Raw genomic sequence first — 25,686 nt, 5'->3', positions numbered from 1 at the left:
TTTGTTTCTTGTGTGGGACGGCTCATGACTATTTTAGTATCGGCTCAGCTCGCTTGGAACCTCATCAGAGCAGATACTAAAAATTTACCAGGTAAGTACGAGTCGAGTCAAGCCGAGTAGTGCTAGAACTGTATAATGGAAAAGTGCCATAAGTTGAAGTGGAGTGTCTTTTCTCCAGAAGCAGACGTGGACCCATTCTCCACAAAAACAACTGGCTTTGTGCTTCATATTTTCAATTCTCCTCCCGTCAGGTCACCGTGCACACATGTGCACACCACACAGACATCGTGGCACTTTGTTTTTATTTGCTTATCTTTTAATTACAGTTTTAGTTCTCTTTTAACCTGATCAATGACATCTCAAGAATATGTGTTAAATATTGTTGAACACCCCCCCCCCCCCACACACACACACACACACACACACAAACAATAGCAAAGATTATTCTTATTTAATGTTATTTTTACAATTAATTAAATCTGATAAATATTATATGACATGTATTTTTCATATGCTGGTTTTTTTTGTATGTTTGTGTGCTGCTGCCTGTCCCTGTGTGTGTAACAGGAGTGTATGCGCATTGTGCACCTGCCTATTAAAATCTTGATAATGTGGTCTTAAAATAACAGTGAAATATGCTCCAACTGCTTAGCACTACCTAAAAATAGTCAACAGTGGAATAATAGTCAATTACAGTCCTGCATTCAACATATTATTGAAATGTAGGTATGCAAGGGGAATAGTACTCAGTACTCAGGTTCAGTATCCTTTACATGCTCTTTACCAGTTTGTTCACTTAACATGAATGTTCCTATTCAGCAGTGCCCTGCCTTGCATTCAGTAAGACACATTCACACCAAAAATAATCCAAAGTGCAATCATGAATTATTTTACAAAATTGTTCCAAATGTTTTGTACACCATTAATCATACAATGATGGATTTCATGTCTTTAGGAACATTTTTAGACTGGCCAAACCTCTACACACACACAGCGAATCAGCAGACACTCCGCTGAAACTGTGTTCCTGTCTGGAAACAGTACACCAAAATAGCTGTGGGAGTGTGTGTGTCCAGGACCATCTGTGGTTTCAAACAATGTGGTTCAGCTGCAGGACTCAGGTCACCTCAGACACTGAGGATCGTTGGTTTATACATTTACCTTTCTGTGGAACTTGTCCACATTGATCTGATGCAGAGCTAGCTGTTTGCTTCTAATGCAGGACAGTCTCTTATGCAACCCTGTGCTGATCGGCATATTTCCACTGCTACCACAACTCACAAGGCAGAGAATGGGAAGAAAGTTGAAGCATGGAAACAATTCAATTGGCCTGGTGTGCATGTGCAGACCATAGAAGCCCAATGAACTCCTCATAGAGTAATCCATCATCAGAGCCCTGAGAGAAAGTCACAGTTAACGTGTTTTCTTTTTCTGGAAAGGAAGAGGAGGGCCTATAACCATGACATCACAAGAAATTTGAAACCATAATTTTCATAGCCCTCCCTCCTCACTGCCTATTCCCACATTTGCAACCCTCTCACCAAGCTCTCCCTGAGACGCTGTGTGCTTCTCTGCAGGGCTTCAAAAACAGGCCAATGTTACTTGTCTTCCAAGCCCAAACTACACATTTGATCCTAGGACTTCACCAAACACGATCTGCTCTGCTTGAGAGAGTCAGCTGGGCCTGCTTCTGGAGGTAAGTCACTCCACTGGCTGAGTTGGAGCTACTGTAGTGCCACGTGGTTTTGCTACTTGAGGAGGTCTGCTTTGGAGGTCTTGGGAGGTCTGCTTGGGCATGGAAGAAGAGCAGAGCATTGTTGTGTTGAGTCAGTACTCGGAGGCTTTAATTTTGAAAGGTGTACCTAACTTATTAAACTAATTGTAGAACTGTTTTCATGTGGTTTCAACAGTTCCTGTCTCTGTTTTTTTAATGCTTGGTCCTTTTATTCTTTACTATAAACTTACTTGACAGTAGTCCCTGATGAGATTATAAGATCTTTAAAAGGGAAATTTTCTAATATACTAACTTGTCAACGTTTGCTTGTTTTGTTAATATGGGGGTGATTGTAACACAACAAGCATGTTTTTAAAATAAAATACCTAGGGAAAGTCATATATTGGTGGAGGTCTGGTTTTCTTTCTAGTAGTGACGCAAAGTGTATTCGCTTGTGCATAAAAGAAGTTTCAAAAAACTTGGCCGAATTGTACTTTTTTTGGTGAATCGTGTAATCTTCACCCTTTCGATCCCAATTCACTCACAGGCATGTACTTTGTTTTTTATGGTGTCCACAAATTTTGGGGTCCCCTATTATGTTTACTCATTTTACTATTTTATTTTTTAAATGTTTTACTTTTGCATTTCAAGTGATAAATGGGGAGTCTAGTTGTGAAGGAAGGTTGCTAAATGTAACATTTAAGATCTGATAAAAACATCACACCTCAAACTTTGTTGACAGAAGATGACAGAATGTTTCATGTACTCATTTACTCATGACATGTATGTGTATCTACACCACTACACAGAAATGTACAGTAATGAAATGTCAAAGTGCAATTCAGGAGAAATCCAAAGAAGAAAAACAAGGGCAGACAGTTTTGCTGATGTAGAGGTAAACTTGAGATGCATACCACACTGTAGACCTAAGAGGTTACTGAGCTGTACACTTTCAAAAACACTGAAACACATGAACAAGGGTGACAGTATTACATAAGCTATAAATGTACACATTCCATGCAAGAACATAGGGCAGGGCCCCATTTAGGCACACATTGTACACTATATGTTCCCTCTTACCTAACTCTGTGGAAGGATCAAATCATGTGTATACTGTCCATGTGAAATAAGTCCCATAATAGGAAACAGGTCCAAGTTGTAGAAAGAGACATTGTCATCTCTCTTTTTATTATAAAGCAGGTCTAGGTGCTATAAAAAATACTTTGAAAGTATCAAAATACAGTCCATATTCATAAACAATGCCTTTAAAATGAGTTGTTTGGACTTCCATCAAGTTGTGATGTCACGACTATATGCTCAGCATTTGCCTTGAAGGGGAGGCTAGCCCATACAACAGGACCCGCTATGCCTCCTGAAAGAAACAAAATATTTTGATTTATGTTATTTACCTAATTTATGTGCACTTGTTTAATTTCAGCTCAGTGTGAAAGTGTTTTGCTGTCATTAATGGTCACACTAGTTTCTCTTTTCTCCTCTGCTCTCTGTGTTTTACCCGAGCATGGGGCTTCGCTCATCCATTCACGCAGAGCAGAGAAAACTCTGCACAGTTGTTGGATGTCCTCAGCAGTGGCCAAAATCATTTATTTTTATAGATTTTACCCAGAGTCCTAGTTTACACACAGTAGCTACAGTAGGCTACAATTCATTACCTGTGGTTGGTCTGGTCAGCTAAATCAGAAGAGAGGGGCACTGAGCACACACAAAACAGCCTGTTCCCAGTAGAGTTCCAATGAGAAATGAGATGTTAAAATATATTGACATGGTTTTTAAAAACATATAAATATATCCTCTTATGGATATCAAGACTTCAAATAAAACACCAGAAAAGTAATAAATAAAAATATGGGACCTTTAAAGACTTATTTATTTTCTGTACACCTATAAAAGTGTTTCAAAATTATTTAGATAATGTGAAACAAAAAATAGTCTTTCAAATGAAACAATGTTTTGTTATGATGTGGTGCAGATGGGGGACTTTCTTAAAGCAATGGTCGCAAATCTGGTAAACACTGTGATAACGACACTTCAGGAAGCTGCACAGTCACTGCAAAAACATTTCTGTTTGTGTACAGATTAAACAAACATGATACAATGTCAGCCTGTCTACTCAAGGTGTCTGTTCAGACAGTAAAATAACTTCAGTTTATATGTCATCATCAGTACGCTCTGAATGTAAATAAGCCAATTCATGAAGTCTTCTTCAATCTTAAGAGCTGAACTCAGTGTAGTTGTTTTATATCAGCTGCAGAATTACACCATGTATGGACACTTATGATACATTGCAAATTGTTGAAGTTTAAAAGATTTTCACAGACCATGTTGCACAAGTGATGTTTATAGATTTGACTCTCAGTGACCCCAGGCTACAAGCAGAGTCTGTCATAAATAGTTTCTATTTACAATTGAAAATCTGTATTTGGCCAGAAAACATTGGCAAGGAACCTCTCAAGCCTGATTGGTGCACAGGATGGGTGGGTGTATCTGCATTATTGTAAGTCATATACTGTTAGGTGAGCAGGCAGCTACAGAAACTGACTTTGACTTTAAATTCTCTCCCATTATTGTCTGTTTTCTGTTTAAAATTTCAATGTAATTTCAATTTAAAATTGAATATTGTCCAACCAATTTAAACACAGAAGTAGGTTCAAACTTGTGAGTAATAGTAATAGTCAAATGTGTAGTTTGACATAACAATATGACAATAAAAATGCATAATCTATTTAAGTTCAACCAAATCCAAACTGAAATGTAACCAGTTATGATTTGATCAAAATTTAAGATTTAGATCTATGGTCGGGTTAAAAGTTTTCATTTATTTTATTTAAAATGTTGAAACACAGTGCAGACGTATCTTTCTTTAACAAGTATTAAAGTAAGACTAGTCTGTGTGAGAATGGAACTTTGAATGGACAGATAGAACCTGACTCTAATCCAGACAACCCCCCAATTTATATTAAATGTAAGGGGTTCAATTACATCATTATTAACAGTATGAATATATAGGTTTAAATGTCATATATATATATATATATATATATATATATATATATATATATATATATATATATATATATATATATATATATATCCACTGTTGACTGTTGGGAACATGAATATATTTAGTAATAACACTATGAAAAGCTATAAAAATGGCCCTCTGTATAGGGGGTATGTTTAAAAATAATGCCTGTATAGAGTCAATGTTTAAAAATATTGTCCATGTGTTACTACTACTGTACAAAATGTCAATGTCTGAGGAAACAGCTCAGTCATATTTGAGCAGGGAGGTCATTCTCAGCTGTTATCATTCTGTCTGTCATTACCGAGGCCAACAGGGAGGAGATATCCACAACTGGAGCCGTCCAGACTTGGCTTCACTCCAGCCTCTTATCTGAAGAGCCACGTTGCCTTTCACAGGGCTTGGGAATATTTTGACCCACCAATACAGGACTCATTTCTTATATATAACACTAACAGATAAGGTTTGATTCTGTTATCCAGTTCCATTGTTTTTATTAGCAAAGACCCATGTGCAAACTATTCAGATGGTCATCAAAATGGCAACATTTTAATTCTGTGATTTTGGTGGTGGTGGGAGGGGGGGCAACAAGTTAACAGTTAACTTGCATGTTGTGTAAAATGAAAACATATACTTTTCTTTAATACATATTGCAACTTTTATCCCAAGTTCTTCTTCCTTCAAAGCCTTCAAAATGACAAAATGACAGAGTACCCCTATCCCCGCACCCCCCATACTGTGTGATACATTGGTATTTTAACAAAGCACAGAGAAAAACAAGAAAACTGAAAACAATATGATTAGGGACAAATTGATTGACAAAGGCATGAAACCATTTTATGATACACATATATAATATTACAAAAAGTATGCTTCTAGGATCTGTAGGTACTCCAGTCAGTAGGATTAATGTTTAAAAAAAACAAAGTCAAAAGAATTAATCAATTACCAAAATCGTGATTAATTTAATAGTGTGCAGCTTATCAATTAATTATTGCAGGCACCCCAAGAATAAAGCACCCTAGTGCTGCAGTAACCTTTGGGAACCACTTCATTATCATAAACACACAACAAACCTGGGGCTTTTGGGCTCCCTAAGACTCTGGTATTCCAGTTTTGTCTAATCCCAACCCTACTGCTGGCAGCACTGAGACAGTAATACAAGCCAGTTATGCTTAAATGTTTAGGTCATTTTTAACAGTACAAACATAAACAAGATGATAGTAGTTCAAAGCAAACTTCAACTGAATATTGTTGTGTGTGACCTGAATTGTCTGTGGATAAATGCTGCAGTGTTTGTTGTTTTGCTCATGCTTCCGTTGATACATTCAGACCAAACAAACAGGCACATGGACGGAGGTGGGCCTCTGGTTCGATGGACTTCGATGTGTTTGTTGATGTCTACTTGGTACTGATGACATGGGACTTACCATAGCTGCTGAACTCTCCTTGTGTAATTCACCTTTTCTCAGTATCAGTCGTCTCTCACTGACTGTATGTAATAAATGAGCAGTAACAGGATTGGGTAGGAATGGATAGCTTGGCTTTTGAGATGGACCATGAAGTTGCTCAGATGTAGCATTCAATTTATCAGTGTAACACTTAATCCAACTGTCTCTCTGTTTCGGCTTGTTGATTGATTGATAGTTCTTTCATTTGGCATAGCTCTGGCACTGTCTGTTAACCAGTAGCCAATATATTTATATATTTATAGTCAATATATTTTACAATCTGACATCATGATACAGAAAATGGCCAACTCCCTCCTGAGTTGTTCTTATTTTTTTGTTTGTTTTTGTGGAGTTGTGGGGGATAAACTGTCATATTGTCAGATTGTTGTGATTTGTAATTTTGTGTTGTATAAATAAAGGACTTGACACTTTCTGTCATTAATTGAAGTGTTGGTCAGTACCATATTCATTAGGTGCAAAGATATCATTATTATAATATCTATATTATTATTATTGTTGTTGTTGTTGTTATCATTATTATTATTATTATTATTATTATTATTATTATTATTATTATCATTATTATTATATGTGTACAGTCAACATACAATTATAAAAATAAGCTATTTGAAGTATTTGTCTTTTGTCTCTTCCTTTTCAGATCTGTCTCCATGCCTTTCTATTATTTTTAAAATTTTCATTTATCTGAGGATATAAATCAGCCTGCTGCACCTAACAAATATGGAGCTGCAGAAGCTATCTAATGGTAATCACCAACATGAAGTTGCTGCGCTGGTGGAGGGAGGGTATGTTTCTTATATATTTCCTAGTTTCTAAAATTGCTCTGAATTTATGCAAAATTAATTATGCTTATAAGTTCAATGTTTCTTTTGTTCTTGATGAATCGCAGAGTGCCACCAGAGGAAGAGAAGTTCCTGCCGCACAAGAGTGATGGGTCAAAGAGACCTGAGTTCACAGATGTGAGTATGAGAGAGGGTTAGAGGCCATGCAGAGGCCATGCAGTTTATTGTTCCAGTTTGTTCTTTATTTTAGTCATTCAGATAACGATTTCATGTGCTTCTTAGATATCTTAAGAATCTACAACATCATATGAACTAATTAATCAACCCTTTTATTATTTGGAATCCAGGGATGGTACACTCACAGATCTGCTATATGTGCCTATCTCTCTAATTTGATGACTGTGATATGCTTGCTTTTCAGTGGAAAATAGAAATATCAGTCCCTTATGACTACCTAACATTAATTGAACTGAAAAATTAAAGGTTAGGGTTAGTTATTACTGTTATTGTGTTCTTTAGATCATATATTATATATATTTAAATTAGCTTATATCTTCTTTTTATGTCTCTTCCAGTTTGAGGGTAAAACCTCATTTGGGATGTCTGTCTTCAACCTGAGCAACGCCATAATGGGCAGCGGCATTCTTGGTCTGTCATATGCCATGTCAAACACAGGCATTGTCCTTTTCCTGTGAGTCCCAGAGCTATACACACTTTGATACAGGGTGGACACACAAACACCCACACGCATGTTCTGTACCTCAGTGGTTCCCTGAAAGTGACAGACAGTACACAAACAGAAACCAGAAGAGACAAGGTAAATATTACACAACATTTGGTTAGAAAGAAATAGTTGTGGCATACATAGTTATGACATATGAAGTTAACTGAATGTTAAAAAGGAAATGTTTTCAAATCTAAAAATACAATATCCAATGGTGGTGAAACACAAATGCTGAACACTAAAGCACTGCTTTTATTTAAAGTACTAGGAGTATGTTGTGCAAGCATAATAAGACTGTTATCCAATTAGGATAGTTACACAGAGCACCATCTTAAGTCAGGTCAATATTTTCACATCATGATTTTGACCACACAAACATTGTGATGTGATATATTTATCGCTGGATAAAAAATAAATTCATTTGATATACAGTAGTGTGCAGGTTTTAGGCACTACAAACGCTTTAAAAACGCTAATCAATTTTAAATAGTTTTAGTTTGTATTTGTTATTTAACTTCATAACAAAGTTCCGTAACATAAGAAACTTGAATAAATTTGGGTTATTTTTCTTTTGCTTCAAAACATCACAGAAATGTTTCACAGTATACAGTGTGATCTCATGTAGACTCAAGCCTTACATGTCATGTGTGAGAGCCAGTATCAGTTGAGTGAAATACACAGACAGATAGTCCAACCTTTCTTTCACGATTACTGAATAGTGTTCTACTCTCATTAACAGGGTAGGTGAGGGGATGCTCCCTCCTTCTACTTATTTGACAGAAAAGGCTAAATTATACTCAGAGATTAGCAATACAGTACTGAATATAATCAACATGTATGTGGTGATGTAAATGGTAAATCCTATCATTACTGTTTGTGTTTTACAGGGTTCTGTTGACATGTATAGCCTGTCTGTCTTGTTACTCTGTCCATTTGCTGCTGCGCAGTGCTGGAGTTGTGGGTAAGGCTTTATTCAATTTTGAAAATATTGCTTGAATATAAGATTACCCTGATTGAACAGCTGTTTTTTTTGTTTGAAAAGACACACTCATAGGAACATTTTCCCTGAAATACTATTAATTCAAGGAGATGAAAGCCCTCATCCAGAAAGCCTCTCATGATAAATTGAAAACAACATTATTAAAGCAAAATGTAAATTCCTCATTTGTGTGTCTGACAACAGTAATCTTGGCAACCCAGTTCTTTTCTACAGTAGCCCTGTCCATTTCTTTCAACTCATTTTTATTTAGATTTAGTTTGTCATTCCTATCTCCATTTTATCACTAGTGATGTTTATGGTACCCATCATTGCATCCCATAATAGAAGGTTGGTCATCTCTCTCAGATAGACATGCTATGCACTGGTACTTACTTATCCATGTACAAAGCACTTGTTGGTAAACTTCCTTCTTACATTTCATCACTCTTGATCAAATCAAGCAGTACTTACATTACACAATCATATGATTGGCTAACACTCCATGTACCCAAAGTCAACAATAATTTTGGAAAGACCCCTTTTTAAATCAATACTCCACATAAGTTGCCAACAATTTAGAAACAAGATTTTGAACCTTCCCATAACAAAGTGCAATTGTTTTACGTGATGAGGTGTATGTTCTCATTCTTTTTGGATGGATGATTTATTTTATATAAGACCTACTATTTTAATACAACTTTGATTTTCTATCTCTAATTGGGTTACTTGATTAAATTAAGGTTAATAATTGATCATGAATTTATTTCCCCCACAGCAGAAAAATGTGTCACACTAGTCTTCAGAAACTCTTGCAGGTTAAACTGAGAACCAAACACTTAACACACGTGTTTGTTTTTTCCTAGGATTGATTTCCACGTCAATATTATTGCATTTTTTCTGGGTTGTGTAGTGCAATAGTTTTGTTCTTTTTGTGTATTTCCATCCAGTGCCAGTCCTGGCCTCCCTGGGGCCCTAAGCAAAATTCTGTTAAGGGGCCCTGACCTATGAGCCAGCTGCCATGTAAACCATTTATTTAATTTGCCACACAATCACACCTGATACACACTGTTCCCGCTTTAACATTTAAGGTGCAAGCGTGCTGGTGGATTCACACAAATGCACTTTTCTTTCCAAGCTGCAGTTCAGGAACAAACACAGTTGCTTGTTGGCGTTCATCAAATAAATACAGTTTATCCCCAAGCAGTTTTCCAAGCTCTCCTCACATTTTTACTCACCGTGGGTTCATTTTTCACTGCACATGCATCCTGCACCTCTAGCAGCAGTACAGTCATGGCTACAGCAGGTAGGAAGAACACAAGATTTCTTATTGTGCAGTATAACACTGTTATAGTTAACAAGTTGAATTTCTTGTATAAATTATTTTAAAAAACAACAGGAATCTCTACTTTGTTACAATGCAATACAAACTATTTACATTACATTTACATTTTTTCAATTCTCTCTTTTTATTTCTTATACTATTACAGCAAATGCGGCGAAATTGTTCAGTTTCCAGCATCAATGGGACATAAAAAGTGGGCATATGTGTATCTGTGGATGAATAAGTGGCAACTCACTTGGACAGAGATTGAGAACACAAATACCTGCTTGTTGTTCCCACAACTCACTCTCGCGTTGTTTTCTTTTCCTTTTGAGTCGCCTGAGGGATAGCTGCGCTTCATCTTGCCTATTGTTATCAGTAAATATGAGCATGCTTTATGACTCAGGTGCAGACTTGGTAGTGGGCAGGGCCTTTTTGGATGCCCAGGGCCCTACGCAGACTGCATAGTCTGTGTATAGGCAGGACCGGCTCTGTTTGCGTGATATAGGATTTGTCATATATGACAAATAAAACCTACCTGCTCATTTTGGACACGTTATTTTCAAAGAATATATCTTATATTTGAGCCCTTTTCACACTCTGCTGTTGGTCTATTCAGGTATTCGTGCCTATGAGCAGCTGGGCCTGAGAGCTTTTGGCCACACAGGGAAGATCATTGCAGCTGTCATTATAACACTACATAACATTGGAGGTAAGACAATATTGGTATCTATTTGAGATATTTGAACGGTTTCTGTCAACCACCAAGTGAGTAGCTGGTGGTGGTACATCATCATGTTGGTGCCAAAGGAACCAAATATGTCAGACAATCTCTGTTGAGAGTGACCTGTTTTCATCCTCTGCAGCCATGTCCAGCTACCTGTTCATTGTGAAATCTGAGCTACCATTGGTCATCCAAGCCTTTCTTGGTCAGACATCCAGCTCTGAGTGAGTACTGTCAATAACTTTGAAATCAACAAAATGAAATCAAGGGTTTCAGTTGTGTGTGTCTGTTACAGAAAGTGTGTTTAACCTTAACACAAAGTCTGGAAGTAGAGGAAAACTGCTAGTGTTGCACCATATTTTTTGTTGTAGAAAATGCTGACTTACTATATTTTGTTATTGTCAAGAAATACCATGAAAGGACTTGTGTGACTTCTCTCTACTCTGTCTGTGACTCACCTATTCTTATTCCTATTCTTATTGTTGTTGTTGTTGTTGTTGTTATTAGAGCCCAAACAGAGTGTAGTGCAAAGGCCCTGTGATATCTGAAGGAATTATAAGGGCCCAAGCACCAAATTGTGCCTGTTTGTATCCAAAGGAATTATTAATGGGGCCCAAAAGGGCCTTTGCACAATTGGCTAATTGTGCCATAGACTTATATTGTGAAAGAGATATTTTTTGAGTGTCACAACCCCTGTCATACACTATATGGACAAAATTATTGGGACACCTGGCCATTTCACATACAGGAGATTTCATGACATCCAACTCTAAATCAATAGACATTAATATGTCCCCCTGCAGCTATAACAGCTTCCACTCTTTTGGAAAGGCTTTCCACAATATTCTGGTGTGTGTCTGTGGGAAATCTGCCCATTCATACAGAAGAGCATTTGTGAGGTCAGGCATTGACATTGGACAAGAAGGCCTGGCTTGATATCTCCATTCTAGTTCATCCCAAATGTGTTCAGTGGGGTTGAAGTCAGGGCTCTGTGCAGACCAGTCAAGTTCTTCCACACCAAACTCACCTGACCACCCAACCCAACTGGGCTACAGTCATGTTGGAACAGAAAAGGGCCATCCCCAAACTGTTTCAACAAAGTTGAAAGCAAATAATTGCCCAAAATGTCTTGGTATGCTGAAGCATTAAGATTTCCCTCCACTGGAAGTAACCTCAGAAAAACAACCCCATACCATTACCCCCCCTCCATCAAACTTTATAGTTGGCACAAAGCAGCCAGGCAGGTAAAGTTCTCCTTCCACTCATCCATCAGAGAAGCCTGGTTCGTCACTCCGCAGAACACATTTCCACAGCTCCAGAGTCCAGTAGCAGCGTGCTTTACACCACTCCATCCGACGCTTGGTATTGTGTGAGGTGATGTAAGGCTTGCATGCAACTCCTCAGCCATGGAAAAACTATTCCATGAAGCCCTGGCAAACAGTTTTTGTGCTGATGTTACTGTCAGAGGAAGTTTGGAACTTCGCGGCTTTTAAAGACTATACACCTCAGCACTCACTGACCCCACTCTGTCTTTACATGGTGCCACTTCATGGCTGAGTACTGTTGTTCCTAAACACTTCCACTTTTCAATAATACCACAGTTGGCCATGGGATATCTAGCAGGGAAGAAATTTCATGAACTGACATATTGCTCTTCAGAATTATCCATTCTTTCATAGATGTTTGTATATGCAGTATGCATGGATAGGTGCTTGATTGTAAACACCTGTGGCAATGGGTCTGAATGAAGTACCTGAATTCAACGAGTAAGAGGTGTGTCCCAATACTTTTGTCCATGTAGTGTATCTGTAATTAAATTCTTGTTAGCCAAAATTAACATAATCCACAATTGTCATTTCAGATATCCACACACATATCCAGGACAAATGATGTCACTTTTGCCATTGATATGTATTGGGCTTTCAATTTTAGATTGCCACAATTACAATTTTGTTATCTAGAATAAACATTCTGGATTCTGGATCTGCAGTGTAGAATCCTCACTATGAAAAACTCCAGTTTCAGATATTTATAATATAATAGTTTCTCATCATTTAAATTTCAGATATCAAAAAAGAAAAACCTTTCCACAATGCAAATGCATTGAAAATCCAGAATACATTGTGACAAGTAAAAATGTCATTATGGATATTCAACAATTGTATTATAACTAGTAAAAATGAAATTTCAGATATCTACAATAAGGATTATGATTTAAAACAATCACTGTTAATGCCAAAGAACCATGTGTTCTAAACACAGTCCTTCAGTGTCACCACATTTGGTTATGTTTACATTGTAGAAAAATCTGAAGTTCTCAAGACAGATATTCTGGTGACCTGCCTTCATCTTCCACCTTGCAAATATACTTTGGTCCTTCAGGGACTCACAAAGTACACAGTCAAGTATATGAACAATGCCATTAGTGTCACAACTGCTTTTCTACATATATGTGTTGTTAAAAAAGTATATCTGTGCCATGTGTTATGTTCTGCATGCAGTGATTGGTTCATGAATGGAAACTACCTCATTATCATCGTCACTGCCTGCATCATCCTTCCACTGGCCCTGATGAAACACCTGGGTATGTCACTTAACCTCAATCTCATTTTACTCAACAACCTCTGTGGGTGTACAAGTCCTTTCATTATATTTTTTTGTTGTTTTTTTGTTTAATTTTGTTTAGAAAAGATATTTCTCCCTTGTAATTAATTAATGTTCATTATTATAAACTGTCTCTGATTTTTAAAAGATTGTCTCTGCTCTCCAATATATCTGCCTTTTTTTAGGTGTGTCTGAAGTTTATTTTCTCACATTCTTTCAGGATATCTTGGTTACACCAGTGGCTTCTCTCTCTCCTGCATGGTCTTCTTCCTCACTTCGGTAAGTCACTATGAGTGACTTGTAAGCTTTTGTGCACTGCAAAAATGATTTGTTGTTACATTGAGGGGAATAAATTCCCAATAAACTACAGTATATCAATTATAACCGAAAGGACATAACATATACTGACAACTGATTGCTGACTTGACATATTTTTTAAATAACTGAATCACTGTTGCTCTATGTAACACCCATGTAAAACCAGGGTGTTATTGGAAACAAAAGGAAATAAATAAATAAATAAATAAAATATGGCCTCCTAATATAATAATAATCACATCATTGACCATGTAGTGTACAGTGTTAAGTTAAGTGCCAGAACTGCAGTATTCGGGAAGACCCACAATATGTGCACACAATATTATATATGCTTGTGTGCATGTCAAAGATGTTGCTTGTAGTGACAAACCCACATATAATTATCACCAACTCTAAAGTTCCCCTCAGCTCTATAGAGCTTTCTAAGCTTCTTTTTAACTCATTCTTTTGGTTTGCAAAATGACTGCTTTATTTCACTCTCACCAACCTGGTGCCCAGCAGCAGCTTGCTGCTATGACTCTGATAAACCAGAAATGTAGTACGTATGTGTACGAGGTATACACTTCCTATACGGCACAGCTTTTATTTGCAGCTTGTTCCCAACGTCACTAAATGACCAAAAATTGTATTAATGTTGTTTTAACTCAAGGACCTAATTAATCAATACATTAAAGTCTGTGTAAAGTAAGAATAAATATGTGTTCTGAGTTTGACATACCACAGAAAGTTGTTTACCACCCTGCCAAATTTGAATGATTAAAAAAATCGCCAAATATATGAAATTAGGCTTCAAAGTTGTGTAAAACTCAGCCTCTTTCTCTGCTACCAAACGCTGTGGGAGTGCCCGCCGAGTTCGCTGAAACCCCCTACCAAGTGTCACCTGTCAGCAGTGGCGGCTGGTGAAATTTTTTTTTGGTGGGGCTGGTGTGCCAACAGATTTCCCTGCCTAATCTAGCATAAGCATTCAAATGAACAGTTGGAAAATGACTACAGTTCCACAATAATAATTTAATTTCACAGTCTCTTCACAGAAAAAGTAACAATTTACAGCTATAATTAGACTTTATGCTATCAAATACTATACAATACAATCAAGGGATAAATTCACAACAAGGGTATGATTTCAGCTGAATCTATACAAATCAACAGTGAGTGAGTGAATGAGTGAGTAAGTGGAGGGGGGGATTGTCTAAGGTGAGTGTGGGTTGAGAAGAGAGAATGAAACAGAACTTTTCCTATTAAAATGTACAAAGAATTTAGAACCAAGTTATTTTAAAAAATTAAACATAAAACAGATGATTTTAACACCCTCTCTAATCAAGACAAAAAACAGCATCAGTGTCATACATTTGTCACAGCCTGTCACAGCATTCTCCACAACTATATTACAATTACATAATACTATAATATTATTACATATTGACAACATATAGCTATATATACAACTATACAAAGACACAAGAATGTCTCTGTTCCTCTCTGTTCCTCTGTGTGTCTGTTCCTCTCTGTTCCTCTGTGTGTCTGTTTGTTCCTCTGTGTGTCTGTTCCTCTGCGTGCCTTCTCCCAATGTTCTCCGTTTCTTTGTGGGTGGCTCCTGAACAGGTCCCCTGTACTCCTCATCCTCAGTCAGATTAGGAACAGCCTCCCTGATCCAATACATAAGTTTTATGAGTCAGTTGTGAAAACTAGTTAGGGATATATTAACCAAACCCAAGGTTGTTATAATTATTTCATCTAAACGTCACAGATAAATTAATAATTTGAATAAGATGACATATAAGCATTTAAGGCTACACATAATTTATGCAGAGAATTAACAATTAGGCTAGGCTACATAATAATGCATTTAACATACCTGATAGCCTGCATGCGGTTAATGAATGCCTGGGTGATTCCTGCGATGTAGACAGCATCCATGTTTCAGTTTCAGTTCCACCTCCTTAACGAGAAGTTTTTCCTCCGTCGTCTGTCTTGCAAAAGGGTAGATTAATAATGATTTAACCGAATTTGGTGGAAGCTGCTCTTGAACTCCGGTTGTCACCGCCATCGTCGTCGCACGTATTTTTTTCCCCGCCGTAGCGTAGGACAGAGTCTGGGAGTCGCACTACGAAAAAAAACTATCGCTGGCTCATCATGTAGCTTTAGCAATCCTAAACCTTCAAGCATTTTACGTAGCAGTTGGGGCTAAATTTCCAGCGCCCCGCCGGCGTTAAATTTGGCGACATTGATAGGCCAATTATTCATAATTTCCCCCTAGCAACCATAATCGGATTGGCTGTTTAGCTGCAGGTCAGGGGCACTTTGCCGAGCGCCCCATGAGAGAATGATACACTGTCTGTCAGTGGAAATTCACTGTTTAATGAGTGTCAGTTGGTGGAAATGTTGTTTAAATGATTTAAATTGCATGTAGGCACACACACTATTAAGTAAAACTGACATTGATTTTTTTTTTTTAAATGCAAAAAATATTTTTTCCCCTCAACAGCTGGTGGGGCGGAGCCCCAGCGCCCCCTTTGGGCCAGCCGCCACTGCCTGTCAGTCAAAGTCACCACCTCTACTAGAAACATCGACGCTACGTCTGAGAGCTTTCTGCTGCTAACTCAGCTGCTAGCTCGGTGGCTAAAGAACTGACGCTTTGACCGGACCAATCACAGCCCTTGCAGTCCGCATTGCCATGACACATAGTTAGGATTTTTTTGAGGTGCACGTCAGGCTACGACGCAGAGGGCTACACATAGCTACGCTGTCGGTCCGACGCAAAAGCATAAATCAGCCTTAACTCGGCTGCTGTGCGGCTAACTCAGCAAACTGGTTAACTGTAGACTGTAGTAGTAGTAGTGTGTACCTCTACAGCAGCAGGGTGGGTTTATGCTTATCACACAGAAATCATGAAACACAGTTTGTGAAGCCTAGCTCCACAATTCAAATCTAAATGGTTGAAATGCTTTTTACACCTTTTTAAGAAATACATTTATGACCTATTTAATGTGTTTAGAAGAAAATGTCTGGATTCACTTTACACAGTCTTTAAAGAATACAGTGTCTCTAGGTTGAATCTGAATGGCTTCAGCTGGATAGACAGGGAGTAACTGCCAAGTTCAAACTAATTGCCTATATACAAAGGCATGGTTAAGATACCAACCAATAGAGCATGTTTTTTTCTAACCACAGCAAAGGTGGCATTTCTTCTAACACTCTTTCTCTGCCACACCAGGTCATCTACAAAAGGTTCAACATTGCTTGTCCTCTGGAAGTGTTTGGCAACCACACTGTGAGCCCAGTAGTCCCAGACAACTCATGCACTGCCAAATTCTTCACCATCAACCAAGAGGTCAGAGATGAGCTTCCTGACACAAAATCATCTGCATTTCAACTGTTTATTTATGATGCACTCTGTTTAAAGGCTAATGTGTACTCTGAACACATTTATGGTCAGAAACTATTTTTGGATGCATCATGTTACATGCAACACATGGCTGAACACGTTCAGAGTTGATGTCCTTCCTGGTAAACAACCAAGTAAAATGACTCTGTTATGTTATTTGATTTACAGACAGCTTATACCATTCCCATCCTGGCATTTGCTTTTGTCTGTCACCCTGAAGTGCTTCCCATCTACACTGAACTGAGCAAGTAAGAGCCACACATAAGATTTTTACATTTCACATAGGCTACACAGTATGCATTTCCCAGTGGTGGAAGAAGTTTTCAGATCTTTTACTTAAGTAAAAATACCAACACAAAAAAGTAAAATAAATGATGAAGTATATATGAATCCTGCATGAAAAATCCTACTTCAGTCAAAGTAAATAAGTACAGCAAAATAAATGATAGATTACTATGACATAATTAGATTATTAATAGTGAAGCATCAGTGTTAGAGCAGCATGTTATTGTTGTAGCTGCTGGAGGTGGAGCTAGTTTACACAACTTTATATACAGTTAGCTAGTTTAGTCCAGTGGTTGCCAATTTAAGGCTTATGTCCATCCAAAGGGTCATCAGATAAATCTGAGGGGTTGTGAGGTGATTAATGGGAAAGAAGAAATGAAAAACGTTCATTTAAAAGTGATTTACAAGTGCTTTTGGATCCCCCTGATTTAAAGTGTTAACAAGTTAACTAGGCACAGAATAGTTGAAAAATAAAAGACAATAAGTTCAATGAACTTCATTAAAGTCAAAATATGATATAATGTCAAATATACCTTGAACAATTACTATCAATGCAATTCACATTTGAATAAACATGTCATCAACAATTTAAAACTCAAAAAACAAATTTAAAATTCAACATTCTGTGGGTGGATTTCAGGCTGAAACTGCAGCAGGCTAACATGGTAATCTGGCTGTTCAGATGGAAACTGCTGTTATTGGGAGAAATGGAGCCCCATTTCACAGGTCCCAGTAGAGTTTCCTTTTTTCAGGGAACATTTATTTGATCAAGACACAGGATTACATCTTTCCATAAACAGGTCAGATAAATATTAGTTAATTTCGTCACAAGGAATGTAATGTGTTTAATGTAAAAAAACAAACAATGCTTGTCTAAAAAAAAAACAACTCATACCCAGGGACTCCCCCCAGGATAATATCTACCATGGTGGTGCTGGAAGACTCAAATCCAATTTCAGCCTTCCTACTGTACATGTCCTTTGATTCAGTGTTTCACAGTTCATCTTTGTCTGTTTAGGTCAATTCTACATTGTCTTCCTCATCTAGAATGTCCTCTTTATCTTCAGAGTGTTCCTCAGTAGGCTCCTCTTTTTCTTCCCCTGGCTGTTCTTCAATGTGTTTGTTGAGGGGTACATCCTTGCTCTGTCAGAGCATGCACTCTATCCTATCTCCATAAAGGCCAGTTCAGATCAATGATTAGCAATGACACAAAACTGATTCAGAATGTTGCTGGGAAAAGTTGCAACGGTGTGAACTGGTTAGTTGCAGAGCATCTGAAGCCATTGCTTGTTAGAGTAGTTCGCAGTGACACCCAGCTTGATGTTGGTTACAAACTCCAGAACTTCCAGAACTTATCGTTGTACTGTTCCTCTGCAATAGTCTTAATCATGTCCAAACTCTCATGCACCAGCTTTTTATGGATAACTTTGAGCAGTTTGTGCTGCTGCAGAATGTCTCTCGACACATTGAGGGGAAGGTGATCAGAGTCAACCACTTTCTTGATGAGGTTCAGGTACTTGGGCAGAATAGAATAGAATAGAATATTGTCATTATTGTCATTGTACATGTGCAATGAAATAGCAAGCAATCATTATCGGTGCCAAAACAGTGCTTATAAAAGATATCAATCAATCAATCTTTATTTGTATAGCAAATAAATATAGTACAACTATATAAAAAAATAAAAATATTTTGTACTAAACTAAAAGGAAGGTAAAACACATAATACACACTCCACATTCTGCTGACATTACTGCACAATTTCCCTTAATATTGCACATATAAAGTGTTATTGCCACTGTACAAAAATCAAGTTTTCTGAGCATTTAGACCAGTTATGGCTCTGGCATTAAAACAATGTTTTTAAACTGTTTGTCTGTGATATTAATGTCCCGTAATGTCTGCCCGCAGCAGTTCAAACAGATTGTGTCCAGAGTGAGATGGGTCCTTGAGACAGCAGGGGCTGTAGAGATCTTCCAGGGAGGGTAATGGGCAGCCAATGATCTTCTGGGCAGTGGTGATGACCCTCTGGAGACTTGCAGTAGGTCATGCTCTCTATGGAGCAGTGGTAGAAGGACACAAGCCATTTATGAGTCAGGTGGTTCTTCCTGAGGATCCTCAGGAAGTACCGTTTCTGCTGTGCCTGCTTAACCAATGCTGTGGTGTCAGTGCTCTGGGTCAGGTCCTCTTCTATCTGGATGCCCAGAAAGCAGAAGTCTGAGACCCTCTCCACACAGATACCACTGATGTGTAAGGGCTGAATGTGTTTTTCCTCCTGTTGTTGATGATCACCTCCTTGGTCTTGGTGGTGTTTAGGACCAGGTTATTTTCCATACACCACTCAGAAAGCCACTACACCTTGTCCTGGTATGCAGACTCATCCCCCCCCAGAGATGAGCCCTGTCACTGTTGTGTCACCATTGTGACACCATGGTGTTGCTGCAGTCGTGTAGAGGCTGTAGAGTTGAGGGCTTAGCACACAGCCCTGTGGGGAGCCAGCACTGAGGTTGTTGAAGTCGTTTGTGATGGAAACTCTCCTCATGAACAGCTTGATGAAGTCTTTCTTCTTGTCAAAGAGGCTCCACAGAGCTGCATTGGGAACACACAGGATGGGCTTGAAGGTAACCTCACCCTCAGCAGTGAAGTGGATGAGTCAGAGGGTCATCCCTGTCCTTATTGTAGAACGCCCTGTATTCATCTTCCTTCACTCATCTTGTATGATTGATGATCTTCTTCTATCATCTTCTTAACCTTATTTGTCTTGGGCTTGTCCTCCTCCTCTTTCTCAATCTCAGTCTAATCTTCAGCAGCCCCTTTCTCTAGTTCACCTGCTGCCTCAGCGTCTTCCTCAATGGGCTCATTAACTATCAGTCATGTTAGCCCAAACATAGATAGGGAAGTTGATAAACTGAGAGTACTTCTTGACAAGATTCTTGATGTCTCCAGCACAAGGGTCTTCAGTGACAGCAACCTGATTAGAGTCAGACACCCAGATGTGCTGGGTGTCATTTTTGTGCTTGGATGCCGTGACAACTAAAACAGATTAGAAACCCACACCAAACTGTCTCTCTGAGGTAGACTGTGTCTCAACCTGCATCTCTGTCATCTAGTGGAGGAACTTGCTGATGATGTTGCCCAAGTTCTCCACCAGCTCCTTTTTGGTAATTTCAGTACCCGTGTCAGTGATGTGGAGAATGGTCGTCTCTTTAGCAGACTTTATTTTGGCAGTCAGCTCTTCGTTGGGTGCAATCTTCATTGGTGAGTGACAACAAGTGGATGTCTACTTTTACCCAGGTCCTCCTCTACTGTCCTATCCACATCAATTTCATCCTCTGCCTTTAGAGAAGCTAAGACTAAAAGTGAGTGAGTCTTGAGGTCTTAAGACAAAAGCTGAGGACCAGTGCATGCAGCACTGTCTGTACAGGAGAGACCGACAAGACACACCAAGCAAGTAGAGTTTCTTGTCCTCTCTGTCTAAAAAAGTACAAACATCCCTCTCATCAGTCACTTTAATCAACCAAAATTGCAATACTGACAATACTAATAAACAATAATGTGGGGTTCTACTATACTGAGAGCTATGCTATTGACACTAACATGTAAACACTCTAAATGTGACTAGCATCACATGTTCTACAAATTACATAAAACTGGTAGAGTATTAAACATATTCACATAAATATACTGTGGATTGCAACAAGTCTCATTCAGGTAATATAACTTTAATAGAGTTATGAGAAAAAAGTGGACTTAGCCAGAAAATTTGAAAGAGTGCAATCTGCAGATCCCTCCTTCTTCATCTCTGCTGCGCTGCAGCCCTGCCTTCAAAGCCCCTCCCCACAGAGGAACCTGTCATGCACGAGCAGGCTTGTAATCACAGTAATAGAGGAAGCCTTGTCATTACCCGATGTGAGTCGCACATGTGCAGCTGGTTTGACCTAGGGAGAGCAGAGCATGCACTGTGTGGGGGAGGGGCGCTGCCGAGCTGCGTGGGAAAGGGGGGCTTCCAAGCAGCATGTGCACGAGTGTGATTGACACTTCTTGCTGATTGGTTGTTTTGATCCAGGAGCGGTGGATACTTGCAAATGGTATTATGACCACTGGATGGACCCAGAGACACCAGATTTTTTCACAGTTTATCTGTCATTCTACTGTCAGAACATAATGACAATTTTAGCAAATATAACACAAAAATAGTTCCATACTGCAGCAAACTACATTGAAAAGGTATAGTATTAAAAATATGCACACGTACATTTACCTTTTGCATATTGCAATAAATCCTATATCAGGTCGTATAACTTTCCAATAACCAAAGTTACTCTGCTAAATAGGTGTGTCTGCTTTATGTCCATGGTATAAATCATTTTTGCTTATTGTTTAGCTGTCCAGCTGGAACTTTTTGTTTACTGTTAGCATTCTCAGTGTTGTTTTCAGAAAAAGAGTTCTAAAAACCCACTGTACACTACCTGCTTACCACCAAATGACGACATAGTTAGCTGTAGACTAGCTAGTGAATATATGTGGAAATAACCAACTGTTAATAAGTTCAACATATCATCTTAAATAATGATGGTATGTCAGCATTGTTTTCACTATTGGCTTTTCATGCTTACAAGTGGAAAGAAAAGATATTGTAGGTTTAAATCTTTTGAAAATAAACTATAGCAACAACCTTTTTTCTTTCTCTTGTCATCATGTACTCCATTGGTTAAAGTCTGCTATCTTGTTCCCCTTAAGCCCAACCAAGAGAAGAATGCAGAATATTGGCAATGTTTCCATCCTTGGCATGTTCACCATGTATTTCTTCACTGCCATATTTGGCTATCTGACCTTCTACGGTGAGAGCAACACTTCTTTCATTCACCTGACAAGCATATCTCAGTCTGATGATAGTAAAGTGTATTGGTTCTATAGCTCTGTGTGTTTTGTGTGTGTGCACAGGGAACACTGAAGCAGAGCTCCTCCACACCTACAGTAAGGTGGATCCCCTGGACACTCTGATCCTCTGTGTGCGACTGGCTGTCCTAATGGCTGTCACACTGACTGTACCTGTGGTCCTGTTCCCTGTAAGAGCATGTCTGGCCCTTGAGTTACACATACATAAGTCACTGACCTGAAATACCCATGTGTTTTTGTACTAAATTCAATACTGAAGTAAAGTGGACATGGAAAGCCAGGTAAACAATCTAAGACAAGGTGGAAACACTGGTGGTACAACGCCTCACATGATAAATTCAGCAAAATGTCAGTTTTCTTTAATATTTGGAAATCTACCAAATTGAGAGGAATCTCCTCTTTATTGATTGATCAGTAAAATTGCCAACTTTATACTCATCAGTAAAATAAGATATGCTGAAAGATTTCTGAACATACAGAACTGTGATCATTGCAACTAGAGAGCTTTGCAGACAGACACATCCAATCACTGATCTTCAAATTCTATTGCAATGTGACTAAGAGTGGGGTGAAATTTGAGGAGGTTGAGCTGTGCAGAATGTGTTGGATAAACTCACAATTTATAAAATTAATTAATTCACTTTAAGTTCACTTGCACATTTCGCATATATTGTTGAATTGAATTATCTGTTTTACTAAGAAAAATCATTAAGCTAACTGATAAAGTGACAACTGTGCATATTTGTAATATTTTGCCAATATTTGGAAAAGGGAAGAAAATAATACTGTGCTGGGCTTCCTGACTTGGTGTTGCACATGGTGCTTGTTGTGATACCAAAGTAGTATTATACATGCTTATGTTTGTGTTCCTGTCAGATCCGTCGAGCTCTCTTGCAGCTGCTGTTCCCAGGGAAGCCCTTCCACTGGCTCCATCACATTGCCATCGCTGTGTGTCTGCTTTTTGCTGTCAACCTGCTGGTCATTCTAGTCCCCAACATTCGAGACATCTTTGGCATTACTGGTAGGACATTATACTTCAAGTTGAAGACTTTGCCAAGCTACTAAATAATGGCACTCCTTTCCACTATGCATAAACAATTGTATGACTACAGAGAAACAGATACATTAGCAAATTATTTTATTTTAATATAATAATAATTATTTATTTTATGAATTATTTTCCTGATTTTATTTGTGTTCATTCGTATTTCTATATAACTATTTCTAATTTCAAAATGCTAATTTTTATTTCTTTTATTTTAAGTTTTTAAAAACAATATTTTTTATGATAATTGTGTTGTCACCCATCCCAGACTCCTTGTTCCTTAACAAATCACACATGTCAGGTGCAGCCCCATTTATGACCACATTCTGTACATTACTCCATAATTAACGCACATAGTGCTCTGAATTCAAACTTTAGGAGAGGACGAACGTGTTTTAACTTCTGTTTAGTCTCACATTGAGAGGTATTTCTGTGCTCTCACAAATATCTACAGTCCATGTGTGATAATGAATGATTTGCCCAGGTTAAAACCATTATTTAAATCTGTTAACACTATTTCCACAGACAGATACTTTCCATCTGGTGAAACTTGCAGCAACACAGTCAATGAAAATGTTCTCTATGTGAAAATTAGACGTAACAGGTTAAACAGTTAATTTTTTTCTTAAAGTTTGACATGGGACTGTGATTTGAACAAATTACAGAGTAATGTACAAAGTGCAAGGGTTACAAATGAGGCTAGTGTAACGAGCTAGCAGTTACTCAGCCTGAAAGAGAATTGGGATGTGTTTGTGGCAGATAAGGTGAGAGACAGGAACATCAAAATTTGTAAAAAAAATAACAATAAAATAATAGTAAAATAAAGAACAATGGAAACATTTGGAAATAAAAACTAACCAAAGCGTAGAATATACATAAAAGTTGTTTGTATTTTAAATCTCTATTACTATTCTCTGCCTTTGCTGGCACATTAATGAATATCATGGTAGATTACAGCCACCTGTAGATCAGTGGAATAGTGAATTATCTGCATGCATGCACAAGACCAACAGCTGGTTTTAGACAATATCTAGCTGAGATCTAACTACTACTATTTTAAAATTAAATGACCAATGCCATCTCCTCTCTGTGTCCAGGGGCAACCACTGCTCCCTGTTTGATCTTCATCCTTCCTGGACTCTTCTACATTCGCATCATCCCCACCAACCATGAGCCCATTAACTCCAGACCAAAGATCCAGGTAAAGTTATGAGCTTGGATGTAGAGCCCAGATTCAACAGACTAAAAGGAAGTATAACTGAATATATATATAAACAGAGAACTACAGATGGATTTCATTTTGATATGTTCCTCTTTATTTGGTTTTCAGGCTGTGTGTTTCACAGCTTTGGGCTTTATATTCATGACCATGAGCCTGACGTTCATTGTGCTTGATTGGACGAGCGGGGAAAAACGAAGTCTTGGTGGACATTAAAGTGCATCATCCCAACCCCACAGCAGTAGCAGCCCTCCATGGTACCCCTGCTCCAGTCCTCCAGATGGAAAGCATGATTCAACTTACTGCTGGAAGGCTAGGCCACTGCTCAGACTGTTTATTAATCGAAAGAAGGACAATCTGTTCCTACAGACTGTTGAGAGGCCAGTTGTGTCTCGTCACTCAACCAGGTTGACATGTACCACTAGGATCCCTCACAGGTGCTGATTCTCTGTTCTACCAGAAGAGCTGATGAACATGTTGACCCTGCAAGCAACTCAAATACTAAAACTACTGCCATCACAGTGGCTAAATGTGGTGTCTATTAGCAGCAATATTAGAAGCAAATTGGGCAAATGTCTAAATGCAAAAACATGTTTAATTATCAGCAAAGTTTGGTATTTGGTAGCAGCTTTGCTTTATAACAATGCTATTCAAAACAGATCCCATCATGGCATTTAACATTTTAGTCCAATTATGTCTGCTCAACAGAAGAACATACAGAATGAGAAAACCGAAAAAATGTTATCACATAATTCACTTCAAATGATGTGATTCTGCAAACAGTGTTGGACTGACTGAAACTGGAAGAAAAAAGTTGTCTTCCATCAGCCAAAATATGGCATTTTAGTTTATATAATTGTGAACCAATTAATTTGACATCATTAATTTGTGAATTGGTTCTGAACAACGTGTGGATATTGTTTAATAAAAATTCACAAAGGATGAAACCTGTTTTTATTTCTTTTTTGTATTTCTTTTTATTATAAATAAATGTTTCACCTACATTAAACAATGTGGCTGATAGCTATCATTTGCCACAATTTGGCCATCTGTAAGTTGTAACTGGTCAGGAATTTACTCCCTAAATCTTTAGTAAATGAGTTGAGTATAAAAACAAAAACAAAACAAATGACACAACAAAACCAAACAAATACATAGACCACCACACTGACATT

General features: G+C 38.1%; 1 protein-coding gene across 1 annotated transcript; it reads left to right on the top strand.

Moving 5' to 3' along the window:
* The first annotated feature begins 1,510 nt into the window (after positions 1 to 1,510).
* On the top strand, positions 1,511 to 25,458 carry LOC128357917 (sodium-coupled neutral amino acid transporter 3-like). The gene is made up of 16 exons (XM_053318339.1): positions 1,511 to 1,696; positions 6,867 to 7,011; positions 7,116 to 7,185; positions 7,584 to 7,699; positions 8,620 to 8,693; positions 10,652 to 10,744; positions 10,899 to 10,980; positions 13,258 to 13,340; positions 13,581 to 13,639; positions 16,893 to 17,009; positions 17,232 to 17,311; positions 22,089 to 22,189; positions 22,293 to 22,417; positions 23,124 to 23,268; positions 24,390 to 24,493; positions 24,623 to 25,458. The coding sequence occupies exons 2-16, from the start codon at positions 6,947 to 6,949 to the stop codon at positions 24,725 to 24,727; spliced, it is 1,419 nt and encodes a 472-aa protein (XP_053174314.1). The 5' UTR covers positions 1,511 to 1,696; positions 6,867 to 6,946; the 3' UTR covers positions 24,728 to 25,458.
* Positions 25,459 to 25,686: the final 228 nt, after the last annotated feature.

This window comes from Scomber japonicus, chromosome 4, assembly GCF_027409825.1.
Source record: "Scomber japonicus isolate fScoJap1 chromosome 4, fScoJap1.pri, whole genome shotgun sequence".
Lineage (NCBI taxonomy): Eukaryota > Metazoa > Chordata > Actinopteri > Scombriformes > Scombridae > Scomber > Scomber japonicus.
This window is presented reverse-complemented; position numbering and strand designations above follow the sequence as displayed.

Bases quoted from the DNA above. Each gene is read 5' to 3' on its own strand.
- LOC128357917 (XM_053318339.1), top strand. From the start codon at position 6,947: ATGGAGCTGCAGAAGCTATCTAATGGTAATCACCAACATGAAGTTGCT. The intron at 13,341-13,580 runs GTATGTCACTTA...ACATTCTTTCAG, and splicing joins GGCCCTGATGAAACACCTGG to GATATCTTGGTTACACCAGT. The intron at 17,312-22,088 runs GTAAGAGCCACA...GTTCCCCTTAAG, and splicing joins ATCTACACTGAACTGAGCAA to CCCAACCAAGAGAAGAATGC.